General features: G+C 54.7%; 1 protein-coding gene across 1 annotated transcript; it reads right to left on the minus strand.

Annotated features, from left to right (window-relative positions):
• Positions 1 to 475: 475 nt before the first annotated feature.
• On the minus strand, positions 476 to 15,179 carry LOC144247847 (serine/threonine-protein kinase pim-1-like). The gene is made up of 11 exons (XM_085564039.1): positions 15,005 to 15,179; positions 10,136 to 10,220; positions 6,967 to 7,396; positions 6,686 to 6,736; positions 6,115 to 6,481; positions 5,261 to 5,440; positions 4,854 to 5,003; positions 3,776 to 4,622; positions 3,334 to 3,492; positions 3,036 to 3,169; positions 476 to 2,611 (listed from the first exon to the last, which is right to left on the minus strand). Exons 1-7 carry the CDS (start codon positions 15,177 to 15,179, stop codon positions 4,897 to 4,899), a joined length of 1,395 nt encoding a protein of 464 aa, XP_085420165.1. The 3' UTR covers positions 476 to 2,611; positions 3,036 to 3,169; positions 3,334 to 3,492; positions 3,776 to 4,622; positions 4,854 to 4,896.
• Between the last annotated feature and the right edge of the window lie 10,572 nt (positions 15,180 to 25,751).

Below are 25,751 nucleotides of genomic sequence, written 5' to 3' on the forward strand. Positions count from 1 at the left end.
AAAGGGGCAGTGCTGGGCACTGTTTGCATGGCAGCCCTCACTGGGACACCACACCTGGGTCACCTGGCCTGGCAGGTGCCATGGAAACCCCTGGCAGGGACTGATGGCACAGACCCTGGCACTGAGACGCTGCTGGGCCGGGTGCTGAGCACAGGGCTGGGCACACAGAGATGCTTTTGCTCTTGCTCAGCTCCCACTGAGCCAAAGCCTGGCCTGCCCCTCCTCTGGCCACGCTGGAGAGGGGCTGGGGCTGCGGGAGAGCTTGGGAGGGGACACAGCCAGGACAGGTGGCCCCCACTGACCCCGGGGATACCCCAGACCATAGGGCATCACGCTCAGGGTATAAAGTGGGGGGAACAAGGAGGAAGGGGGGACATTTGGAGTGATGGCTTTTCTCTTCCCAGGTAACACTTAGGCTGGAGGGGGCCCTGTTTCACCAGTGGGCAGGGTCAGCACCAAAGACACAGACACCAAGTGAAGGAATTGTGTCATTTATATCATGCACAGCTGCAAAGAATTACAAAAGGATAAGCTCAGCAAAGCACATCATCATTAGCAAAGCATTACAAAAAAGCTCAGCAATGCATCCAGTCATTGTTACCAGAGATTGCCTGGAGTTATTAAGGAAAGATCCATCACCAGTTAGCCTCAGGCTTTACCATCATCCACAGCCACACATCAGCTGGGGGAAGCCAAGGACTGGAGAGCCACTCCCAGACACTGGGAATTCCTGCAGGTGCCTCCACCTCTGCAGCCAATGAAGCTCCAACCCCAAAGCTGTGAGAGGACCCAGCTTTTACACTGTTAAACAAACAAGCTGGCATCACTGCTAGTGTGAGAACATCTGCTTTCATTCTCCTGACTGCTTTCTCCCAAAGCCTGGCCAGGGCTGAAGGAGGAACCAAGGGAGTTGACTCTGATCCTTCACCCCCAAACAAGACCACATGGGGCCTTGTCTGTTTCTAAATACAGAAAGATAAATCCATGTTTTATCAAGGAACATATACATTGATCATGTTGTTAATCATGCTTCTTAAATGAGTGGATACAAATACATTTGCTTGGAAGGTTCATCTAGAGGTGACCTTTGCCTCAGGACCTGTTCAGGCTTTGATCACAACCTGTTCAGGCCTTGGTACTTTGATCGGTCCTGAGACCTACAATCAACTACAACCTTCGTAACAATTCTTTCAGTAACACAGCTCAGATTTAGGTATTAGGCATAAAGGCAACTCCTCTTGTTCTACAATTAAGTGCAGTTTAAGTTCATTACTCAGAACTATTCATGTTCCTTTTAAAACATGCTTAAATTGTTGCTATTCTCTTTTATTTACCAAATGACTCTCTTTTCTTGATACTCTATCTTTTAAGGAAGGTCTCAATACTCCACTTCCCAGCACAGTGTCCCAGCAACTCACCAAGTGCACACACTGCAATGATGACAGGCCCTGCCACGAATGCATTTCACAGCAGCCTCTAATTTGGCAGCCATGAAGCCAATCCCACCAAGAAGAATTTTCTTCTTTCTGCCACTCTTCTACTGCTCTTTCTGTCAAGGTGATTCCTCACTGTTGGCCTTCAAACCCATCACTGCTAGCAGTGCAACATCCCCATCCCCTGATAGCCCAGGTTCCTCCTTGGCCAGCAAGCAGATAATCCGAGGCCATGCGGTTCCCTGGAGTCCCCATTTGTTTGTTGGAGCTCATAGGATGTGCTATTGGACAGTTTAACAGCATCATTTGCTACCTATTCTAATAATCCATTCAGCTCATTCATGTCAACTCCACAGGACAGGGCAGCGCACATGGGGCGCAGGGTGAACCAGAAGCTTTTGGTTTCTGAAACCCAAGGCACTCTTTGGGTGGAAAATGTTCTCTGGGCCCTAAGTCTTCTGTGTGCTTGTTGCTGAAGGAGCCTAAATGGTGGCCCTGCAGCTGGGAGTGGTGTGACACTGACACTGACCAGCTGCAGCACCCCAAGTTCTACTGACATTGGCAGTGATGGTAAAGCACAGAAATCTTCTGACACTGTAGCCTCTAGAACTATAACAGGGTTTGGTTTCTCCTGACGGGAAATCTGAGTGCATCCTGTCTCACTGATCATTGTATTCCTGTGTCTCACAGCAGAGTTTTCTGTAACTGTCCCTTCACTGACTCCGTTACGAGGCAGAGCCCATTGACAGAGTTCTGGCCACCACACAGGGTGAGCCCTCCAAGGGAACCCCATTCCTCCCAGCTTCAGCTGAGAACGTGCCCAGCAATTAGTGACACTGAGTGCTTTGGCTACCTTGGTCTTTACATTTTCAAAACATTTTTGATGACTGATCCCTTGGTGAAACTCTGTAGTGTTTTGGCAAACAAAGGTTCTGGCTGACTATCAAAGTTTTACAAATTACAGACATCTGTAGTACTTTAGTGACACAATTCTTCATTCTTTTTGCTCAATCTCATTCAAGTTAGGAACAATAATTCTGTTGTCCATGGAGCTGGCACCTTTTTAATTCCAGAATAATGCCCACAAGGTCCTTTAGTGTTCAGCTTTACCATGTTATCTGTGGGTAACAAGGCTTGGTGGGGCCCTTTCCCCTTTGGCTGGAAGAGGGCCAGGACCTCTATTTAGGGAAAAAAAAAGGAAAAAGAAAAAAAAAACAATTAGATGAATTGTAAAAGATACAAATAAAATCCAAGTGTTAGTGAAACAACTTCTGTAACTTTGCATTAAGAGGTAAATGATCTTTTTAAAAAGAGAACTCAGTTATTTACATTGTAAATGTGTGATGGCATGGATCCATCTTACTGACCTCAGCAGACTTTTTTAAAGTTTTTGGGGGTTGTTTCCAACATTGTTATTTTAAATTGTGGTCAAAGCAATAGGAAATTGATTGGGGCCCTCCCAACACCAGACACGACTGGGAATCTAAACTCTGTCAAACCTCAAATCCTTTAGAAGATGACCTTCCTTCTCACTCTGTGAATGAGCTGCACATTCCCTCTGAAATTGTCAGGGGTTTCTTACGGATGAAAAATCCCACTTACGGCCTTTTGCTCTGGTTTGGAAGTGGGAAGGGCAACTCTCCATCCATCAGCTCCAGACTGCACTGCCTCAGGAACACGGCTCACTTGCCAGCTTTGGCCACTCATGGCACTTCTAGAGGAGGAAGAAAGTGCAACTGCACAATTCCAGCCAAAAAGAAATGAAGAATGAATAGTGGAGATCCAGGCATTCCTGCGGAGATTCAGGGGGTCAGCTGGGACTGTGGAGAGTCTGGGTCCTTGCCAACTGGATGTGTGTCCCCAGCTGTAATCTCCTGGCCTGCAGGAGAGTCTCACTCACCTGCCAAAGCAGAAAGCTCAGGCACTGTGCTCAAATGGGCTCGTCTGATGCAAAGCTGTCAGAGCAATGGGAGGGCAGAGCCAGCCCAGCTGTGCCCAGGGCAGAGCCCAGCAGAGCCCTGGCAGAGCCCAGAGCAGCCTCAGCACCCGCAGAGCCTGGCTGCAAGGAGAGAAACCAGAAACCACCCGTCAGCTGAAGGCTCCTGTCCCCTTGTCCCAGCTGCCCACAGAGCCCAGGCCATGCTGGCTGTGCCCAGAGCCGTGCCCAGAGCTGACCATCACTGCTGCCTTTGGGAGCAGAGCAGGAGGGCAGGACATTCCCAGCCTGCAGCCAGCCACAGCACATCCAGCCCTCAGCAGCTGCCCAGAGCAGGAGACTCCTTGTGCTTGTTGCCATCTCCCAAAAGCTCTGATCCCACCATGCCAAGCAGACGGGGACTCACCTCATGCCATCCTCCGCTGGAAGAAAAGCTGGTCCCAAACGATGTCCTCAGCCTTCTCCAAGGGCACGGCCCATCCACGCTGCAGCTGCTCCCAAGCACTTCCCAATCCCGACTGGACCTTACAATGAACGCTTCCTCGAGAAAAACAAACAACAAACTGTTGAAAAGTGATTAGAGACAAGGGGAAACAATAAAAAAACTCTTATCTCTGTCAGGGGTCTGAGGAAGGCCCAACCCCCACATGCTAGGGAAGATCCCACCCATGGGGGAGAGAAGCCCACACTTTCTTTCTTCCCTCCTGCACTGCCTCCCAAAATAACAATGATCCCAAAGCAAACAAGGGATGTGGAGCAGCCCAAGCCATTCCTCGCCTGCAAAGCAAAGCAGCCTCTGCACAGGTTCTAGAGTCCCACCTCTGCTCCCACCATGGGGGTTTGTTTGTGTTGGGCTGGCTGCCCCAGCCCCAGCCTCAGCCCAGGCCATGCTGGGTGGTGGGGGCTGTTAGCAGGGCCAGGAGCCAACTCCCATTTTGTATCCACCCCAACCCATGCCCCCAGCCCTGCCAAAAAACAGCTGGGCAGCCAACTGAACTTGCATCTGCCCCAGAACAAGGAGAACCTTTTGTTCCCAGCCAGTCTGAGCAATGCCCAAATCTGGGAGCATTTCCCCGGCTGTGGACTCATCTGCAAATTCACTGTGGAGCCTGGCTTTGGAGAAGGTGCCAAAAGTTCATCATCTTCAGCTGCCAGTGTCCAAGTTGAGGAAGAGGTTATCATCCTTGATGTTGTCCTCGCTGTCTCCAGCAGCCCCACCTAGTACAGCTTCTCCAGGGGCTCCTTATCCTTCCCTGGGGGTCAGACCAGGCTGTCAGGGCTCTGCCCAGGGCCCCAGCTGCCAGGCAACTGGGACAAGCTAAACCACCTTGGATGGCAGCCACCAGTGCTGGGCAGAGCAGCTCAGCTCCAGCACAAGGGCTGCGTGTTCCCACCAGCAACCCCAGTGCATTGATATAGGCAAGGAAAAAAGTCTGGGTTTCCTTGCTTCTGATTGCCAGAGCATGTGTGGAGCTGTAACTTACCAGGGCCCTGCAGCAAAGTGTGCATGAGGCTCTCTCCCTTCATCTATGACAGGTGAATATCCTGTATCCATGGTTCACAGAACAGGTCTTCTAAGGAAGGTCTGTCCAAGAAGTGCATGGATAAGCACCACCTGATAAGTTCTTGGCACTCTGGGCAGAGAAACCAAAAACCACCGGTCAGCTATAGAAGGCTCCTGTCTGCTTTGCCCCACTCTTCCCATGCCCAGGCCATGCTGCTTCTGTGCTCCCAGCTGGGCCTAAACTTTCCTATCAATTCCCTGTTATGGAGGAGAGCAGGAGAGCAGGACATGTGCCACCTCCTCAGCGGCTGCCAGAGCGAGATGCTCACGAGCCCGCTGCTGTCTCCCAGCACTGGTATTCCCCCGTGGCCAGAGATGAGGATCCACCTGGAGAGAGCCGCTGTGGCAGCGAGAGCTGATGGTCCCAGCTGATCTTCCGGCCCCTCCTGAAAGGGTGCTGCCCACAGACCATCTGGTGCAGCAGGATGCCCAGGGACCAGATCGTTGCTGCCTCGCCATGGTACCAGCCCAAGTGGGTCCATTCCGGGGGGCTGTATGACAGTGTTCCTGTGGAATACAGATGGAGTTCATCAGGGGGATGCTGCTGCTTCCAGAGCCTGGCCCCAGCATCCCTGGGCATGCAGGGGCTGCCCCAGTGGCACACGGGATGACTACTGCACTCTCGCCAGCACCTGGGATTGTGTACAAACTCAGGGCTGGACAAGAAGCCACTGGTGTTGGAAGAGGGCAGCAGAAGCCCCAGCAAGGCCTGACCATGACATGTAAAGCAAAAACCCACTCAGGGCTGGGGGAATAAACAGGTCCTTATCCTCCCTGCCTGCAGTGCCCCAAAAATATTATGAAGCCAATATTTTATGTTTTCATAAAATATTATGAAAACAAAGTGAGTGGAGCAGTCCAAGCCCTTCCTCTCGCCTGCACACCAAACTGGCTGGTGCACTGGTCCTGGCCCCCTCCTCTGCTACCCCCACCCATGGGTGCTTTTGTCAGGCTGGCTGCTGCTGCTCCAACCCCAGCCCCAGGCAGAGTGGTGGGCAAAAACTGCCAGCAGGGCTGGAAGATGCCTCCCCACCCAGCCCCGCTCAAAAGCAGCTCAGGTAAAGACTCAGAACCCTGACTGGCAGCAAAAGGGAGAATCCTCGTTGCCACACCCAGCTTGGCCTGTGAGATGTTGGGCCATGAGATGGTGGGACTAGGAGCACACCCCTGCCCGGGCTCACCTGCAAAGTCAGTGTAGGCTGTGTCCTGCAGGTAGGTGCCACAGCCAAAGTCGATCAATTTTGCCTGGCCAGTGGCCAGGTCAACCAGGATGTTCTCTGGTTTGATGTCACGGTGCAGGACCCCGCGGCTGGTGCAGTGCCGCACGGCCTCCAGCACCTGGCGGAACAGCTCCCGTGCCACCTCTTCACACAGGAACCTCCGTGCCCGAATGAAATGCAGGAGGTCCTGAGACCGCTCCGGCCGCTCCAGCACCATCACGATGCTGTTGGGGAGCTCAAACCACTCCAGCAGCTGGACCACACCAGGGAAGCCGGTGGACACCTTGTCCAGCAGGACGATCTCCAGGGGTGCGCTGGTGCCGTCGGGCTGCGGGAGGACCACGGTGCCACCAGTGGGACTGATGTCGTGCCAGGGCAGGGGAACCCCTCAGCCAGCCCGGGATGCTCTGCGCCCTGCGCTGGCCCCACGCCCGCTCCCCATCGAGGCGTCCTGGTGGCTTCCCCCATGCCGGGCCTCGCCTCATCCCCGCCCGGCACGGCCCGGCTGTTCCCGCTGGCCCCGCTCACTCACCAGCTCGCCCCAGCGCCGGACGCGGTTCCGTGGCACCCTTTTGATGGCCACCTGCAAGCCAAAGGCAGCAGCGGGCTGAGCTCGCCGCCCGCCCTGCCGAGCCCCATCCTCCTGCTTCCTTCTCCTCTGCCTCCTCCTCCTTCTCTTCCTCCTCCTTCCTTCTCCTCCTTCTCTTCCTTCTCCATCCTCCTCCTCCTCTCCCTCCTTCCTCCTCCTCCTTCTCTTCCTCCTCCTCCTCCTCCTCCTCCTCCTCCATGCCCGCCGCCGGCCCCGCCGCTCACCGGGGCGCCGTCCGAGAGCCGCGTGGCTGCGAACACTCTGCCGAAGCCGCCGCGCCCCAGCAGCGAACCCACTCGGTACCGCTCCTGCAGGGCCTCCTGCGCCTTCCCTGCGGGCGGGACGCGGCTGTCAGCGCTCGGCCCGGGGCCAGCAGCGGCCCCCGAGCGCCCCCCGAGCGCCTCGGGCCGGCCATCCCCAGGCCTTCGTTCTCGGCAGCGGGACACGGGAGGCTCGGGGCCGGCGGCCGCGCTGCCGAGCGGCGGAGCTCGGGCCGGGGAAGCCGCAGCGGGGGCGGCGGGAGCGGCCGTGCCGCGTGTGTCCTCCGCGGGGCCCGGGAGGCGCCGGCGCCGGCGCCGGACCCTGCGGCGGGGCCGGGGCCGGGCTCGGGCCAGGCGGAGCCAAAGGGCGGCGATGCCGGCCCAGCCCCAGGCACTGATGCCCGCCCAGCAGCGCCACCGCCAGCACGGCCAGAGCCGGGCGGAGGCGAGACCGCGGCGGGGCGGGCGGGGCCGGGGACGAGGCAGCCCCGCCCGGGGCCGGGGGCGGGCCGGGGGCATGGCCCGGCCCGGCATGGGGAGAAGGAAGCGGGGAGAGGAGAGGGACACCGGGGAAGGACACCGAGGGGAAGGTGTCCGACAGCGGGAGAGGGAGAAGAGAAAGAGAAAGAAGAGAAAAACTGCTTTTGCTGCCGCTGCTGCCGCCGCTGCTGCCGCCGCCGCCTCTGCTGCCTCTGCAACTGAAGCACCGAGGCCGTTTGTCCGCGTGTCCGTTCCCCGCTCTCCCCACGAGCCCCACGGCCGAGCCCCGCGCGCCCCGGGGACAGCCCCTTCGTCTGTCCAGACACGGGAACTTTGCAGTGTGGAGCCCAGATCCAGAGTCCTGACTCCTGCACACTGGCAGAGGAATCCCCTCTGCTGTGTCGCTGCTGTGCATTGTCCTTGCTGAGGCTCAAACACCCTTGGGGCACATTCCCTTGCTGTAGGATTCCTACCTGACCCAAGCACTGCACTGATGTCTCCAGCGTTGCTTTCCAGTAAAAACAGGGGAAGGAAAACTGCGTATAGCTCATGGTATTTTAGACTGTTTGGAATTTGCTAAGTGACCCATCTTAGAGGTGAGATCCATTTGGAATTCATGCCATGGAGAAGTCGTGCAACATGGAAAAGGGGAGCATAGAAATAAAGAGGAAAACATCTTAAATATTTTCTTTCATTTTCATTGCACTTCTGCAAAGCTGTTCCACTTCTCCAGGAATCTTCTCCTGTCTGCTCTTGACAAGAACCTCTCATGGAGAACAAGGTCGAGCTTCTGTCCCAAGATTTGCCACCTGCTGCAGCTTCTCTTGGCTTTCCACACTGCACTGTCTATGCAGCACAACTTTTGCAGCAAAGCAGGCCAAATGTTTGGATAACTTTACATGTCCTTTCTTTTCCTGGGAGCTGGGGAGTTGTGCCACTGGTGAAGTGGTACAATTGTGACTGTTCGTCCTGGTTTAGGACAAATTTTGTGACGAAACCTCCAAAAGGAGTCCGTCTACAAATCAAGTTCAAGCGGCTCCTCTCCCTACTATTTCAGGAGAAGACTTCCCTGGAGAAAAGTGGAAAAAATCAGTTTATTTAACAAGTAAAGTGTTCACAAGCATGAATAATATGAAATAAACCCCCTCAGAGTTCTGAAGAGATGGCAATTCAGAAAGTTCTTTTTGTGGGTTGTAGTTGGCTCACTCGGTCTCTTCTCAGTCCCTCTGGCACTGGAATGCAGGGTCCCAGACCTCGGTGGGCCACAGGTGTGAGCTGCTGGTGTTTTTCTGGGTTTTCAGTCCAGAGCAGGTTTAAACAGTTCCAAGAAAAAGGAAAGTCTGTGATGGTTATTAAATTGTTCAAATGTTCAACTCCTGTTTGTTGGCAAGAAACCTTTCTGTGCCTCTGAATGTCACCATCCCTGAGCCCAAAGGACACAAACGTGATGAGTTGTGGCTCCCACTGCAGGGCCACTTGGACCTTGGCTCTGCACAGGAGAGCTCTTCATCCACTTTCTCTCTTTTCCTCCCTTTGGGCATGGAGGAAGCTCCTGACTTCAGCACGTGACTTGTGTGTGGAAAGAGCAAATTTGGGCAGAATCGGGGCACGGAGGGTTTGGGGGGACCTTGGGATCTGTGCTGGGCATAGAAAGTGTTTTCCATTGCTCTGAGACTGGCTACTGTGCAAAGTGGATTTAATAGCCAGCAGAGGAATGACTTCTGTATTTGATGGAGCTGTGTCTTCCCTTGGCTTTGTTGGCTGACTAGAAATGAACATCCCTCTGTGTCTCAGGCAGCTCTTACTCCAAGGAAAGCAGGTGGGGGTTGGAGCCAAGGAGCTGAAACCTGCAGGTGCAGCCTGGGCTGGAGGGAGCTCAGATTTGCACAAGGCTGCTCTGAGGGCCAGGGCTTGGATGGTGGAAATGGTGGGGTGGGGGTAGGGACAGAGTCTGATGGATTGTCAGCCATCAAGTGTCTTGATTTTCATATCTATTCCAACTGCATGAGGAGGTACTTGGATTCAGTGTCAAGTGGAGATTGCACATATTCATTTATGTGGAGTAAAAAAATGAAACAGGACCTAACAAATCTTTTCTGTGTCTTTGTAAAAATAAAGCATTCACTTTGAATACACTACTAAAGCCTGCCTAATTAATCACAAAATATTTGAAAACTTAAATCAAATTATTCCCAGAGGCTTGGCTTGTTCAAGTATTCTGAATGTTAATGAGCTGTGGGGCACTATTTCTCCAGTGAATCTAACTCAGAGTACACAAATTATTGTAATTCCTTTTAAATGTCATCTTGAGAGAGTTGCTTGGGGGATGAGGGTCAGGGCTTGTGTGTCCTGCTTGGCACAGCCCAGGCAGGGCTTTCACAGCCCCATCCCACACTCCATTTCCCAGCTGGAGCCGCTGGTGCCTCTGAGTTCTGCTGCCCCAGCCCCAGGGAGGACTTGGGGTCATTTGGTCACTCAGGAGCTGGGCTGGGAGCTCCAGAGGTGGCTGTGGAGCATTGCCTGTGCTGTGCCAGGGACTGGCAGACACTGCTGGGCTGTGATAGAGGCTCTGGGGGGATTGGGGTTCCAGGGCAGGGCAGTGCTGGGGTTCCAGGGCCGGGCAAGGCTGGACCTGCCCCTTCCTCCCCCATACACAAAATGTTCCCAGCAAACAATCTCCTCCAGTCTGTCACACCAGGCAATGTTGGAGGTGAAATCCCAATTCTGGACATAGGCACCTGGATGAGAAGGAGAGTTCTGTTCCATAGGAAGGAAAGCACAGAGCCCCAGTGTTTGGAAGGCAGATGAGAGCCTCACAAAGTCAAGGTCAGCCAGACTTGTCAGGAATGGTAGGTTTTGTCTGCAGGAAGCTTCTGGATACAGGGAATTTTGGAGACAGAATCCCAATTTTGGTCATGGGCACCTGGAGAAGCAGGACAGTTCTTTCCCATAGGAAGGAAAGCATGGAGCCTTCCCCACTGTTTTGAGGACAGATGAGAGGTGACCCTCATGAAACCACTGCCAAACAGACTTATCCTGGTAATATTCCTATGGGAACAATCCCTGGATAAAAGGACATTTGGACGTAAAATCCCAATTCTGCCCATGGGCACTTGGAGGAGAAGGACAGTTCTTTTCCATTGGAAGGAAAGCAGGGAGCCCCAGTATTTCCTGTCCCAGTGAGCCCCAGTAGCAGAGGAGAAGAGACCTTTAACATGCCAAGGTCAGCTGGACCAGTCAGGCAGTCCACGGGAGGCCAAACCATCCAGACCTGTTCTGTGTTCCTTTGGTTGCATGGGGCCCCACAGTGTCAGAATTGCTCCTTGATTGCAAGAAGACCTACAGTATCACAATGGACCCTTGGTTCAATGGGGTCCCACAGTGTCACAATAGCCCCTGGGTTCCATGAGACCTCCTAGTTTCACAATGGTTCCAACGATTCCATGAGGCCATGGAGTGTCCCAATGGTCTCCATGGTTCCCCAGGCCCCACAATGACACATGAGTCCTCTGTTCCATGAAACCCACAATGTCACAATGGACCTTTGGACCATGGGGGTTTGCAGTGTCACAATAGTCTCCTTTGGCTCCACAGTGTCACAATGGACCACTGATGACACAAGGCCCCCACAGTGTCACAATGGTCCTCTTGGTTCTGTGGGGACCCCAGGGTCACAATGGTCTCACTGGTTCCATGAGGCCTCACAGTGCCACAATGCTTTCCTGATTCCATTGGGCATTATAGTATCCCAATGGTCTCCATGATCCAATGTGTCCCCCAAGTGTCACAATGGTGTCCGTGGTTCCATAGTGCCCCACAGTGCCACAATGGCCCCTTGGTCTCACAGGCCCCACAGTGTCACAATAGTCCCGTTGGTCTCACAGGCCCCACAGTGTCACAATGCTCCCTTGTTTCCATGGTTCCTGTGCTGGTGCATTCCCTCCTCCCCTTCTCAGGCTGCCCTGCCAGCTGAGAAATCCTCACTGGGCCTCGGCCTTGGCCAACAGCCCCTGGGCTCAGCTCCTCTGGAGCTCATCACAAACACTGTCTGCTCCAGGCACTGCTGCTGCCCAGCCAGCTCCTGGTTACTTTAGGAGCAGCCCTGGGAACTGTTTGTGTCCCCTCAGTGGCACAACATCCCTGTTCTCACCCTGCCAAAGAAAGCTGCTGATGCCAAGTGCGGCCAGGATGAAACATGGCTGGGACTGCAGCCCCTCTCTTGGGGCCCTACAAACAGCGCTCCAAAAGGAGCCCTTGGAGCTCTCCTGGGCCAGCGACTCCCTCTGAGTGGGGCCTCTCCGAGCCGGAAACTCTCCCGTTTGCTGAATTCGGGGATCCCGAAACAACGAGGGAGCCTGGGCCGATCCCCCCACTCCTCCAGGCTCAACCCTTCCCTGCTGGGGAGATGCCAAAGCATCCTCAAGGAGCATTTCCCCGCCCTCAGGGGAATTTCTCACAGGTGCCTTGCACTGACTCTCTGTGTCTGTGTGCACACAGGAGTGCCTGTGCTGGGGAATGTGGCAGAAATGCTGCTCCCTGAGGGCTCTGAGTGCCCTGGATAGCTGAGCCAGTCAGGCCTGTAAGTGATGTCAAGTGATGCAGCCTAAGCTAAGTTAAATGCTGCTAAGAGTTGTTCTTTTGCTATAAGTTATAAGCTGAGCTAAATAGTGTTAAATGATATTCCTCTGTTAAATTGAAAAGTCATAGGTTTTAAGTTAGGTTGAATACTGTTAATCTCTGTTCTTTTGCTAAATTTTGAAGTTGAAGGTAGAAGTTAAGGTTAAGGTATAAATTAAGTACTGTTAAATTTGAGCTCTGTTCAGCTTTTGGGCTGTATTCCCTTTATCCTTGCCCTCACTGTCCTATGTGTCCCTATGCCACACATAGGGACAGTTGTCTGATCATTTCTGGTTTGATTACCTGGATTTTGTTTGGATTTGTGGTTGATTTGTTTCCTAGGGGTGCCTGAAGTGTTCAGTCAGGAGCAGAGTGACTCTTGCCAAGGAACTTTGTGGTGCTGTCGCTTAATATTAAATCTGGTTTTTGCTGCTCCCTTGCCGGGGACTTTTCAGCACTCTCAAGCCCTCGTTGGTAACAGGGTGAAGGAGCCCTGGCCAAGGCTCTGGCCCTGGGGGACAAAGGGACACTGCCAGGGGGGCCCTGTCCCCCCGTCCCACCCCCCACAGCCCCAGCCCCCGTCCCTGTGTTGGGCTCTGGGGTCGATCTCATGGAACATCCTCTGGGGGAGGCTGCGGCGATGGGGGCGGGGGGACCCGAGGGGACAGGGGACCCCCCTGTGCATGAGCAGTGTTGGACTTCTCTGGGGGAAACTGGGGCAGAGTGACCTCCTCAGTGAAATCACACAGCCCCTGTGATGTCACACAGCCCCTGGGATGTCACAAAGCCCCTGTGATGTCACACAGCCCCCGTAATGTCACAGGACCCCTGGGATGTCACACAGGCCCTGTGATGTCACACAGCCCCAGTGATGTCACACAGCCAACTGTGAAGTCACACAGCCCTTGCGATGTCACACTACCCCAGGGATGTCACACAGCCCCTGCGATGTCACACAGCCCACTCTGAGATGTAAGAGGTCAGCTGGGATTTCATACAGCTGCTCTGTGATGTCACAGCCTACTCTTTGAGGTCCCAATCTGCTCTGTGATGTCACAAAATCTGCCCTGTGGCGTCACAGCCCAGCCTGTGAAGTCACAGTCACCCTTTAATGTCACAGCCTGCTCTGTGATTTCACAGTCAGCTCTGTGATGGCACAACCCACTCTCTATTGTCTCAGCCTTCTCTGTGACATCACACAGCTGCTCTGTGATGTCACAGAGCCCTTATCTATGATGGCAGAGTCTTCTATGTAGCCTCACAGCCCATTCTGTGATGACACACAGCCAGCCTGAAATGTCATAGACAGCTTTGTGACATCACAACCTCTTCTGTGATGTCAAACCTCCTCTGTGATGTCACAGCCTTCTCTATGATGTCACAGCCTGCTCTGTGATGGCAAAACCCACTTATCATGTCACACAGCACCTCTGTGGCCTCACAGACCCATCCTGTCATGTCACAACACCTTCAGTGATGTAACACAGCCACCCTATAATGTCACAGCACACTCTATGACCTCACAGCTTGCTCTGTGATGTCATACAGACATCCTGTGATGTCACAGCCTGGTCTGTGATGTCACATAGTCACAGAAACCAGAATTACTGGGTTGGAAGAGACCTTTAAGGTCATCAAATCCAACCCATGCCGTAACACCACTTCAGCTGAACCATGGCACTGAGTGCCACATCCATTCTTTTTTTAAACATATCCAAGGATGCTGACTCCATCACCTCCCTGGACAGACAATTCCAGTACTTTATCACCCTTTCCATAAAAAACATTTTTCCTAATATCCAATCTAAATTTCCCTTGGTGCAGCATAAGACTGTGTCCTCTGGTTCTGTCAGCTGCTGTGAGGAGAAAGAGACCAACCCCCACTTGACTGCAACCACCTTTCAGGGAGTGTAGAGAGTGGTAAGGTCACCTCTGAGCCTCCTCTTCTCTGGGCTAAACAACCCCAGCTCCCTCACTTGTTCCTCACAGGACTTGTGTTCCAAGCACCTCACCAGCCTTGCTGCCCTTCTCTGGACATGCTCCAGGTCCTCCATGACCTTCCCAAACTGGGTGGCCCAGAACTGGACACAGCACTTGAGGTGCTGCCCAACCAGGGCAAGTACAGGGGAAGAATCACTGCCCTGCTCCTGCTGGCCAAACCATTCCTGATCCAGGCCAGGAGCCATTGGCCTTCTGGGCCACCAGGGCACACTGCTGGCTCATGTTCAACCGGGCTTTAGACCAGTGCCCCCAGGTCCCTTTCTGCCTGGGCACTGACCAGCCACACCATCCCCAGCCTGTAATGTTGCAGGGGGTGTTTGTGGTCAAAATGCAGGGATGGGCACTTGGATTTACTAAGCTTCATCTTATTGGACTCTGCCCATCCCTCCAACCCTTCCAGGCCTCCCTGCAGATCCCTCCCACCTTCCAACAGATGGACACACGCTCCCAGCTTAGTGTCATCTGCAGATTTACTAATGAAAGGCTCAATCCCCACATCCATGTGGTCAATAAAAACATTGAACAGAGCTGGCCCAGCACAGAGCCCTGAGGGACACCACTGGTGACTGTCCCCAGCTGGATGCAGCACCGCTCACCACCACTCTCTGGGCCGGCCATGCAGCCAGTTCTGAGCCCAGCACAGAGTGCTCCTGTCCCAGCCGTGGGCTGCAGCTTTCCCAGGAGTGTGCTGTGGGAGGCAGTGCCAAAGGCCTTGCTGGAGTCCAAATAGACACATCCACAGCCTGTCCTGCATCCACCAGGAGGGTCACCTGGTCATGAAAGGAGACCAGGTTGGTCAAACACGACCTACCCCTCCTAAACCCCTGCTGGCTGGGTCTGACACCCTGGCCATCCTGTAAGTGCTGTGTGGTGACACTCAGTGTTAACTGCTCCATGACCTTACTGGATACTGAGGTCAGGCTGTCTGGCCTGTAATTACCAGGATCCTCCTTCCCACCCTTGCTGTGAATGGGCATCACATTGGGCAGCTTCCAGTCATCTGGAACCTCCCCAGTGAGCCAGAACTGCTGGAAAATGATGGAGAGCAGCTTGGCAAGCTCATCTGCCAGCTCCCTCATCGCCCTGGGGTGGATCCCATCTGGTCCCATGGATTTATGAACATCCAAGCAGGTCAGCAGTTCTCTGATTGCCTCCCTCTGGATAACAGTGGCCCACTCTGCTCCCTGACACCATCTACCAGCCCAGGAGGACAATTGTCCTGAAGGCAAATTGTCTTCTCACTAAAGACTGAGGCAAAGATGGCATTAAGCACCTCTTCCTTCTCTCCATCTGCAGTTATTAAATTCCCTTCCACATCTAATAAAGAACAAAGGTTGACCTTACCCTTCCTTTTATCATTAATATATTAATAAAAACAATTTTTATTAGCCTTTACTGAAGTTGCCATTTTAAGTTCAAACTGAGCTTCAGCTTCCCTAATTTCTTTCCTACATTGTTGCAGAGGATAGATAGATATGATTGTTTTCTTAGCTAGCCGAATGTCACTTCTGTCCTTGTCATCCTGGAGTGAAATGGACTGTTCCATCCCACCCCCCAAAAGATTGTGGCTCATCCTGCACCTCTGTACCTGCCCCTAAAACATCAGAGTCTGTAACCCCATTGGCCTATGCCTTGTCCCAGCCCACCTAGGAGCCCCTGATAAGGAGGCTCCGAGGGGCCATGCGGTCTTTTGGACTTTCTCCCCCGCTCTTGGACTTCCTCCCTCTCTTGGACTTCCTCCCCTCTTCCCCTCCTGGGGCTTCCCCTTTCCTGAACCCTTCTCCTTTTGTCTCTCCCCTCCCCCCATCCTCCTAAGCCCGGCCACGTGCTACGCCATAGAGCACGAGGCTCGGGCATTCCTGGATCCCCAAAAAAACTCTCTTCCCAAGAGCAAGCATCAGAGATCTCTGCCTCCCTACACCCCCACTGTGCAGGAGATTACTCTTCTCACAACTGGCGTCCAACCTGGAAGGAAAAGGAATCCACGCATCTCGACACCTCCATGCATGGTAATTACCTGTGATAGCCTCCTCTTCGCTCTGAGCACAGGCTGTCGTTGCTAAGCAACGTAGAAGCCTTATCTCTTTAAAGATTTGCTGAGGCAATTTACCCTTGAGCACCATAGCCCATGAGTAGCGAGCTTTTGGAGCTCTTGGAACTGCCCGAGCAAGGAACTGCTGCGGAGCTGCAGCAAACCCGAGCTGTGAGCTGGTGGCACGTGGCCACGTTAAGAGAGCGCACAGAGCACTGCCTAGCACTGCCTGCGCTGGAAGCCCCGAGGGCAGAGGTCTGAAGGTCCCGAGCATGGAAAAGCCATCCGGAGAGATGTCCGGAGCTCAGAGGGGACCTGTGCAGACCCCTGAGGAGAGGGTCTCTCTTTTGCGAACTCGAGGTGAGCTACACAGGTCTAAAATATGGGACAATCCCACTCTGCTCCAGATAGAGATCTCTATAAGCAATTTAACCATCTTTTACGTAGTGATGACAGTACTTTGCCTAAGAAAGAGTTAAAAAATCTCCTGGAATGGGTCCTGCCCCACTTCCCTCATGCTGAACGGTCAGCCGCTATTACCAAAGAATTCTGGGACTCAGTAGGTGATAAGGTTTTTATTGACATTTACAGAAGAGACCCCAATGCTTGTGATTTGCTCCCAGCTTTTAGAGCGGTGGCCGAATTGTTCGTTCCGTGAAAGCCAGTCCCAGCCATGTGGCCGGCCCGCGCGGCTGCTGATGACCCACCGTGATCCCCTTCCACCCCGTCCCTCCCCCACCTGCCGTGACCCCATCCCAAACCGCCGCGGCCGCCCCCACCCCGGCCCCTGCGACCCCCCCGCAACCCGCCCAACCCTCGCCCCACGCTGCTGGGTGCCGGCCCCTGCGGCCGCCCCCACCCCTGCCGCTTCCGACGCGACCCTCCCCCAACCGCTGCGGCCGGCCCCGGCCCCGTTCCATCCCCGTGCCGCACGCCCCCATCACCCGCCCCCGCCCCCGCGACCCCCCCCTGCACCCCCCCAATCCCCACCCCGCGCCGTTCTGTGCCGGCCCGCGTTGGCTCGGTGGCTGCGGGCCCGGCGGCCGGGGCTGCCCTGATCCCACTGCACCCCACGGGGCTCCTGCCCGCCCCGGCTCCCCTCGAAACCCCTCTAGTAGCGGCGGTTGCTACTTTTGCTGATCTGTTACAAAGAGGCTTCGCCGCGTTTCTACAAACACTCGAACTGGCACTTGCCGCGGCCGCCTTGCCGCCACTGCCCACGCCGGAAAAGCGCGTGGCCACGCCCTCAATCCTGGCCACGCGGCAAAACCCACTGGAAATCCCGGTGCCCCCACCTCAGCCTGAGCCGCGGCCGCGAGGGGACACCTGGGGCCCCGCGCCGCGACCCTGCAACCCCCCGCCCCCTGGCAACCTCCCCGCGGCGCGGGCCCGACATCAGAGGGGTCTGGCCGCGCGGCAGACGTGGCCGCCATCTTGGCTCGGCCGGCGGAACACGTGGTGCGCCCCACGCATGCGCGGTTCGCGGTGCCCCCGGTCTGGCCAGTTCCTGCCGCCTCTGCCGCGCCGCTGATGGAGCCTGCCACTCCCCCCGCGCCCCGTGCCACGGTCTGTGATCAACCAGAACCCCCGAGCTCAGAGGCGGCAACAGCGGGACCCCCAGAGCCGCCAGAAGGAGTTCCACCCCCGCTGCCGCGGCTGGGGAATTCCGAGTCACTTCCGGGTTAGCCGCTAAAGCCCTCCTCGCCGGATACCTGCCCGGAACTCCTTCCAGCCGCGCAACAAATAGTTCCCCTCACACCGCCGCCCCCGCCGCCCCTGGACGCCTCCGCTTCCTCTCCTATGCTTTATCCACATTCCACAGCTGCAGCCTCATCCTCGATACGTCCTTCCACACGCGCTGGTTCCTCTCTGATGGCTTCGCTTACAGACACCTCTCCTCCTGCCCCTCTACCCCAGCTATCAGCAGCTGCTGCATCTGACTTACAGCTTAGCATGCAGCCAGGGAAAGAGGAACAGCACCTGGCAGTTGCTTTGACAAATACAGGATCCACAAAGAACTATACTACCCCTACCAATACCACCCCTACTACCCCAGTTTCCTAAAATGCCCAGAAAAGCACTGATAACCTCCAACTGATAGACAGGCATATATCCAAACCTCATAGTCCCAGAGAATGGACAGCTGTCCCATCTCTGGACGAGAGAAAATTCCTAAAAGCAGCAAAAGATAGTAGTTTCCCTTTTTCCTATGGTTACCAGCTGTTGGGAAGTACCATAGAAAAGACGTCTGAGGCCCTAGAATGCAGCTTATTAAAACAGAAGAGGGGAATGTATCAGGCCACACCCCAAAACAGGTTCAGCAAAGCCCCATACGCATACAGTTTTTCAAATTGCTGTATAGGACAGCTTGATATCCCCATTTACAGACACTTTCTGAACAACAAAAAACCAAAAATAAAAGTCTTAATCAAAACCTCAGTCACAGGACAAATAGAAAGCCCATGCAACCTTGTAACATGGGAGAGAGGGTTTGCTTGTGTCTCTACAGGCGAAGGACTCAGATGGGTCCCAGCAAAGAATGTAAAGTCCTACCACGCACCAGAATCTGGCAGTACCCTCACAAATGGCAGTGACTTTGCAGGTGCAAACCAGGAGGCAGTTGCTCAGACCTAAACTGCAAAGCCAAGAAGAAAACTACCCACCAGAAACAACCCCAGATTATGGACATTTTTTTTTTTTCACATGCATGTTACTTTTGTACCCTTGTTGTTACAGTGTTCTCTTGTTTCAAATTTTGTATTGAATTTTCACCTATAGGTTAAGCAAAGACAAATGCCTGGGTTGCTCTAGCCAAGACTGCAAGCTCTGGTACCATATCTCTAGCTGATACAAAGCCCTAATAGACCTTTTCAACCTAGTCAATTATAGAACCTTCCCCAGAAGGTTCCGATAAAGATACCTCAGTTAAATTCTTCCATTAGACTAAAGCAGTCAACAGGTTAAAATGCTCAATCAGTAAAGAAATAAACGCCACCTCGATTACAATTAATAATCTAGCTAAACAGTTTATCTGAAGGTTTGAGCTCTGCATCTTGGCTAAAGGAACTCTGTAAAATAAGCCTGATTGTTTTTAGAGTAGTAAGTGTAGTTTCAGTACCAATATGTTATATTGTGGGATGATTATTCTCCTGCACGGTGGGGGTGTAGGGAGGCAGAGATCTCTGAAGCTTGCTCTTGCGGGGAGAGGTTTATTGGAGGATTCAGGAATGCCCGAGCCTCGTGCTCTCAGGCGTAGCACGTGGCCGGGCTTAGGAGGACGGGGGAGGGGAGAGAGAAACGGAGGGTTTAGGAGAGGGGAAGCCCCAGGAGGGAAGGAAGACCAAGAGCGGGGGAGAAATTCCAAGAGACCGCATGGCCCCTCGGAGCCCCCTTATCAGGGGCTCCCAGGTGGGCTGGGACAAGGCATGGGCCAATGGGGTTACAGACTCCGATGCTTCAGGGGCAGGTACAGGGGTGCGGGATGAGCCACAATCTTTTGGGGGGTAGGATGGAACAGTCCATTTCACTCCAGGATTCATCCAAGGGCAGAAGTGACATTCGGCTAGCTAAGATAACAATCATATCTATCCTCTGCAACATTATATACCCCAAGTTGTGCAAAAATAGTAATTAAGTCAATATTTACCTTTTAAAAAGTTTAACGAAAAGGGAAATTGTTGCAGAGGATAGATAGATATGATTGTTATTGTTATCGCCGGTGGCCAGCACGGCGATCTCGTTCTCCACGCCGCGCTCCAGCCCGTAGTGGGAGGCGAGGGCGCTGACCAGCCACTGCGCCGGGCCGGCCGCCCGTAGGGGTCCCAGCCCTCCGGCGGCTCCATCGCGCCCGCCCGGCCCGCGGCGCTGCCCGAGCATCCCGAGCGCCCGCCCGGCCGAGCGCTTGGCCCCGGCCCGCGGCGGGGCGGGACGGGCGGGGCGGGGCCGCCGCCGCTCCAGCGCCGCTCGCCGAGCAGCATCCGCCTTTGTCCGGCACCAAAAGGGATTCCTGCAAAGCGGCCCGGTGCCGCCCTGCTCCGTCTGGCTGCCGAGCCTGCGCCCCAGGTGCGTCTCTCATTTCTTAACTCCTTTCTCCCCTCTGCTTTCTCTTGAACGCAAGCAAGACAGCAGCATCGCACAATCCACTTGGGCAAGTAAGGCTCGTGAACGAGTGAGTGCTTCCACTAAATTAAAAACCCAATGTGCTTGAAAGCCAACCTTCTGTTCACTCAGACCTGCTCACCTCTGTCGATGAGCTGACTTTATGTGTTGCTGTGTGTCTTTTCAGGGGTCTGGCATAGAGATGAGTGAGCGTTAAACTCGCTCAAAGGAGCTGCCCAAAGCAGTGACTTTGCTCTCTCTTTGGCTGGCAAGTAGGACCGGCCTTGTTGAATACAGGCAGCAGCACAAGCAGGGATCCTCCACCAGCAAAGACATGCCACAAGCCAGGACGGGCACCAGAGGGACTGTGGCACCAGAGGGGACCGGGGCACCAGAGGGGACCGTGGCACCAGCTGTGCCCCACTACCATGAGCAGGGTGGCAAAGCCAGGTGCTGCTAACAGGCTGCATTAACAGCCCAGGAAAGGCATCATGAGGAGCCGGGTCTGGGGACCAGCCAAGGAGTCCTGTCAAGAGCAAATAGTTTGAATATTCTCTCTAGAACAAAAAAAAGCAAACCAAACCAGCTGATATGTGAGGAAAGTGAATTCAAGTTCATTTAAAGTGCTGCCCAATCCAGGGCTGGGTTTCTTTTGAATGAACTGATGCTAATAAATATTTTCTTTCATATGGTGGGTTTTCTCTTCAAACAGGCTTTGATGAGAAATTTCTGACCCCATTTGGTTTTGCTCTTTTAAGATAAATCCAGAACCTGAGTAGCTTTGTTGAAGAATGAAGAATTGTTTGTAGCTCAGTTTTTTCTCAGAAAGAGCCTTACATTTTAGCACAGGAGAAAGGTAAGGCAAAGGTTTAAAAGCTTTCCCCTCCTGGAGTGCCACATTCTCAGAGGAATCTGTGAGGAGAAGTTCCCTCAACCAAGGCCAAAGCTGTTTGCCTCCTCTGCAGGCTCATTATTCTGGGAGTTCCACAAGCCTCAGCTGCCACTCTAGTTTCCTCTGAATATTTCTTGTTGTGCAGTGCACAGGGAGAATATTTTATGCTAGATTCCCTTCTGGGCATTGAGGGAAATCTCAGTAATTCTGGTGCTTTTTAAGTCCAGATGAACTTTTTATGAATAGTAAGGAAAAGGGAACAAGTACTATGGAAAATTAATTGCTCAAAATGTGAGTGGCCCAACCACACTAAAAACAAAGTCTAAACTGAATAATTTTTTTTATTTTTTTTCCCCTGATAGGTGGGGTAAAACGTGCAGTGCTAATAAAGCCTTTAAGAGATGCAGCCAGCAGCCAACTGTATGAAAATCTAAGTGGTAAAGGATGAAACAGAACAGGGAAGAATCTTCAGCCCTTCCTGTTGAAGGTAGAACAGTATGAAAAGAGACTCTGGCTGTTGTGCATAGGTAAGGGTGTTATTTGTAAAGGAGAGCAGGTGCCCCAAGCTGTTGGTGGCCCGTGCCCTGCCGTGGCTGGCCCACATCCAGTCCTAGATGGACCAGGGCGGGGGGCTCGGGAGGGGAGGAGGTGGGGGGATCTCGGGAAGCTTCCGCATCACGGCCGGTCTGGGGGGCCGTGGGGGAGGCACGGAGCGCTGGGGCTCTGCTTTCTTGGGCAGCTGCTGCTGCTGAGGCGATGTCTGAGAGCTGCCAGACCCGTCACTCTCTGGGCTCCCTGGGGGCGAGGGGGAGTCACGCCTTCTCGGCCGGGATGCTGGAGCTGCGGCAGCGCTGCTGTGGAGAGAGCAGTGGCTGAGGCCCCAGCTGCCAGTGGCACACAGGGACCCTCCTGCACAGCAGGGCCCAGAGCTGGCAAGGCTCCCCAGCACGGCTGGAGCGGCTGGCACACCTTGGCCCAGCTGGACAGCTGCCCCTCGAGGCCCCGGCGAGCAGGGGACGGCTCTGGGCAGGCTCCCTGGCCAGGAGCGGGCCCCAGAGCGCCTCTGCCTTTCAGGGGCCATCTCGTCCCCGCTCTTTCTCCTCCCCACGTTGCTGTGCCTCTGCCCTGTGCCCCTGGGGCTGCTCTTGGCCAGGCAGCCTCAGGGGGAGCCAGCACTGGCTGCAGCCCCAGCGGCCCCCCAGGACAAGGCCCAGCAATGAAGAGGCCAAGGAAAGCACTGGGCAGCAGCAGAACCCTCAGCAGAGTTCTTTGCACAGCCATGGACTGGCCACAACTCCACTGCAGCATGACCGGGAATCTTCCCTATCAGCAGCCTTTGAAGATGCTGGAGGGTAGAAATCCGCAACAACTTACGGTTTCTGTTCCTTCCACCAGCGGAACCCGACATAGCACAGGACCACAGAAAGTGGCACAGTGAACAGTGTCACGACCGTGCCTATCATGCAGGACCTGCGCACATCCGGGGGGCAGAAAACTCTTGGCGTGCTCGGTGGATTCAGAGCATCTGTACTGGACTTGCCAAGCATTTCTGTGGGAGCAATGGGGAGCGTGAGCCCGCGCTGTGCTGCACTGCTGAGCTGGCAGCACGGTGGATACGGCCAGGACGTTCTCTGTTTGCCCAGAGCTGGGGCCTGCAGGCACCTTGCCGCCCCTTGGCACAGGCTGTGCCACCCAACAAAGCCCAGCAGGCTGGCAGGAGAGCCCAGGGCCAGCGCAGCTGCTTGGGCCGTCGCTGCTTTGAGGGACAGGGGCCAAACCCATCCCTGAGCAGCCCCTGCCAGCCCTGGCCCTCCCTGCCCTGTGACAGCTTCCCCAGCCCCAGGGGACAGAGTCAGGCCCTGTCAGGACATACTGGAGCAATTACCTCCTGTGCCAGTGCCTGGAACTGCCTGCCCTCCTGCAGTAAAGGCTGGCATTAGGCCACTGCTTCTTTCTGGAACAGCCACCTTCTGTACAGACTTTTGGTTCATCGCTTGAGAAAGAAAAGGCACAGCTGGATGAGATGGGACTCTTCCCCATCGGGGAGGTTCCATCTTCATGACCCAATACTGGTCAAAGTCATGGAGAATGATCAGGAAATCAGATGAACTTTTGGGATTAGAAAGAACCTTCCCTTCTCCAAAACACCACCCCTCCTGATCTGCCTGGAGACCGGGAAATTGCAGGGGATGTCAGGGTGTGCATGGGCCATGGTGCAGTATGGGCTCCCTGTCAGCTGGTGCCAAATGCCTTCCTGCAGAGGCTGGGGAGAAGCTGCAGCAAGCCCAGGCTGGGAAACAGCCCTGCAGGCCATGAGAGCAGCAGCAGGGCAGCGAGGCTGACATGGATCCCTTCCCACTGTGCCAGGCACAGCCTGTCCAGATGTGCAGGGAATGCCCCTGGCTGCTGAGTCCCAGGGGAAGGGGGAGGGAAATGCACCCACCACGCTGTCTCTCCAGATCACTCAGCATTTGGTCCAGATGTTTGGCACCCTCCAGGGATTTCCTGTCTCCTCTGCCTTGGTTCTTCTCTCTAGGAGAACCTTAACAGAAAGGTGTGGCACGTCTCCCTCAGGTTGGAGTGACAGTGAGTGGCCCTGGGTGATTGGTGCCCTCCAAGTCATTCCCTCAGCTCTGCCTTCCACTCAGGAGCAGGGGCAGGGGGACCACGAGCCTGCGGTGGGCCTGCACTGGGAAGGAAGGAGCTCCTTGCGGGGCAGTCAGGGGAGAAAGGACTCCCTGGAGCTGCCAGCAGCTCTAAACCCAGCCCCAGTGGAGGCCAGGGCTTGGCAGCAGCAGCAGGAGCAGCTCAGGCTCCCTGGGGCCAGCAAAGGAGCTGTGAAAGGCTCAGCCCCGGGGCACAGCCCTGGGCCTGGCCCCTTCCCTCTCTGCTCTTCTCTGGGGCTGCACAGAGCACACAGAAGGACACTCTGGCATTGCACATGGATGGAAGATGGGCAGCTAAATGCTCCTTCCTCCTACTGACAGTGATCCTGTGGAATCACTGTTGGGCTCTAGAAGGGAGCAGGGCAAGTTTTCCAGAATCTTTCAGCCCTGAGATAATGTTAAGGTAAATGGATCATGAGTGAGCTCTTCTCAGAATGACATTGATTATTCTTTTAGGAAAGACACACGGAGTACTTGCCTCCACCATGATCTAGATTCTCCAAACCATCATTCACCAGATTTTCCATATAAGCCATCTTATGATACCAATCTAGAAGGGAGCAAAGACCAGAACCAGTTCCTGATGTGCTGGGATCCCTCTCTGCCTGTGGGAACTGGGCACTGCAAGGGGTTCAGGTAAGGCCATTGGATCCAGATGTGAAAAGACACAGCCAAAGCTGCACAGGGGTCTGGGGAACTCAGGGCTGGCTCCTGGCCACTCTCCATTCTCTTTTCAGGCCCTGTGCAACATCCCTGGGAGGGGTGGCTTGAGTACCCCAAGGGCCATGGGGCCCTCTCCCTCCCACAGAGGGAAACATCCCTAAAATCCTGGGGATAAGTGCAGCATGTAGTGCCAGAACCATTCCTTCCCTCCTGCACTCCCTCTCTCCCTCCCTCTGTTGCAACTGCTCCCCCAGCCCAAGGGCTCATACCCAGGCCTTCCTCTCCCCCTCTGCCCTTTCCCCACCATGGGCACCCCGTGCAGTCACTCCCAGGTTTTGGGATGTGTCTCCCATGGGGCGACCCCAGCAGGACTGCTCAGTACCCTGAGTGCCCTGAGCATAACAATTCCTCTGGGCTGTGACAGCCTTGTCCAGGTTGTGCCGGCTCTGCCAAGCCGCAGAGAGGGCAGCTCAAGGCTCAGCAGGGCTCAGGCCCAGAGGCACAGCAATTACCTCCTGTGACTGTGCCTGGCAGCACCTCCCTTCCTGCAGCAGAGGCTGCCAATGAACCACTGCTTCCTCTGGGAAACTCAGCCTTCAGCACAGCCTCTCCTTCCATTTCTAGAGGAAGGAAAAGGGACAGCTGGATCAGGTGGGGCTGTTCACCAGCAGGAAGGTGGCATCTTCAGGAGGCAAAGCATGTCAAAGTAATGGTTAAGAATTAGGAAATCTCTAAAAACTATTTGGGTGGCCACAGCTCTCTGCTCTCCAAACAGGTGCCCTTTCTGATCAACCCAGAGAATGGGAAATTGCAGGGCATGTCAGGCCCGTGCTGCAGTTTGGGGTCCCTGTCAGCTGGTGCCAAATGCCTTCCTGCAGAGGCTGGGGAGAAGCTGCAGCCAGCCCAGGCTGGGAAACAGTCCTGCAGGCCATGAGAGCAGCAGCAGGGCAGCGAGTCTGCCATGAATCTTTTCCAGCTGTGTCGGGCACAGCCTGTCCAGATGTGCAGGGAACGCCCCTGGCTGCTGAGTCCCAGGGGAAGTTTGAGAGAAATCACCCACCTTGTACTGCCTGTTCCATTTCCTTCAGCATTTGCCTCATGTTTTCAGATGGCTCATGGTGCTTCTTGTATCCTGGAGCTTTTCTGTTCCCTGTTGGAGGACCTTAGTGCAAAACATTTCCATTTCTCAGTGGATCCCACAAAACCAGTGCTCAGCCTGTGGAGTCATCAGGGACACACTACTCACCCCTGCGATGGGAGCTGGGGTTGCGGGCAGTAGCCATAAAAGGAGCTGGAGAAG

This window comes from Lonchura striata, chromosome 32 (assembly GCF_050655825.1).
Source record: "Lonchura striata isolate lonStrDom1 chromosome 32, ASM5065582v1, whole genome shotgun sequence".
In the NCBI taxonomy this organism is placed as follows: Eukaryota; Metazoa; Chordata; class Aves; order Passeriformes; family Estrildidae; genus Lonchura; species Lonchura striata.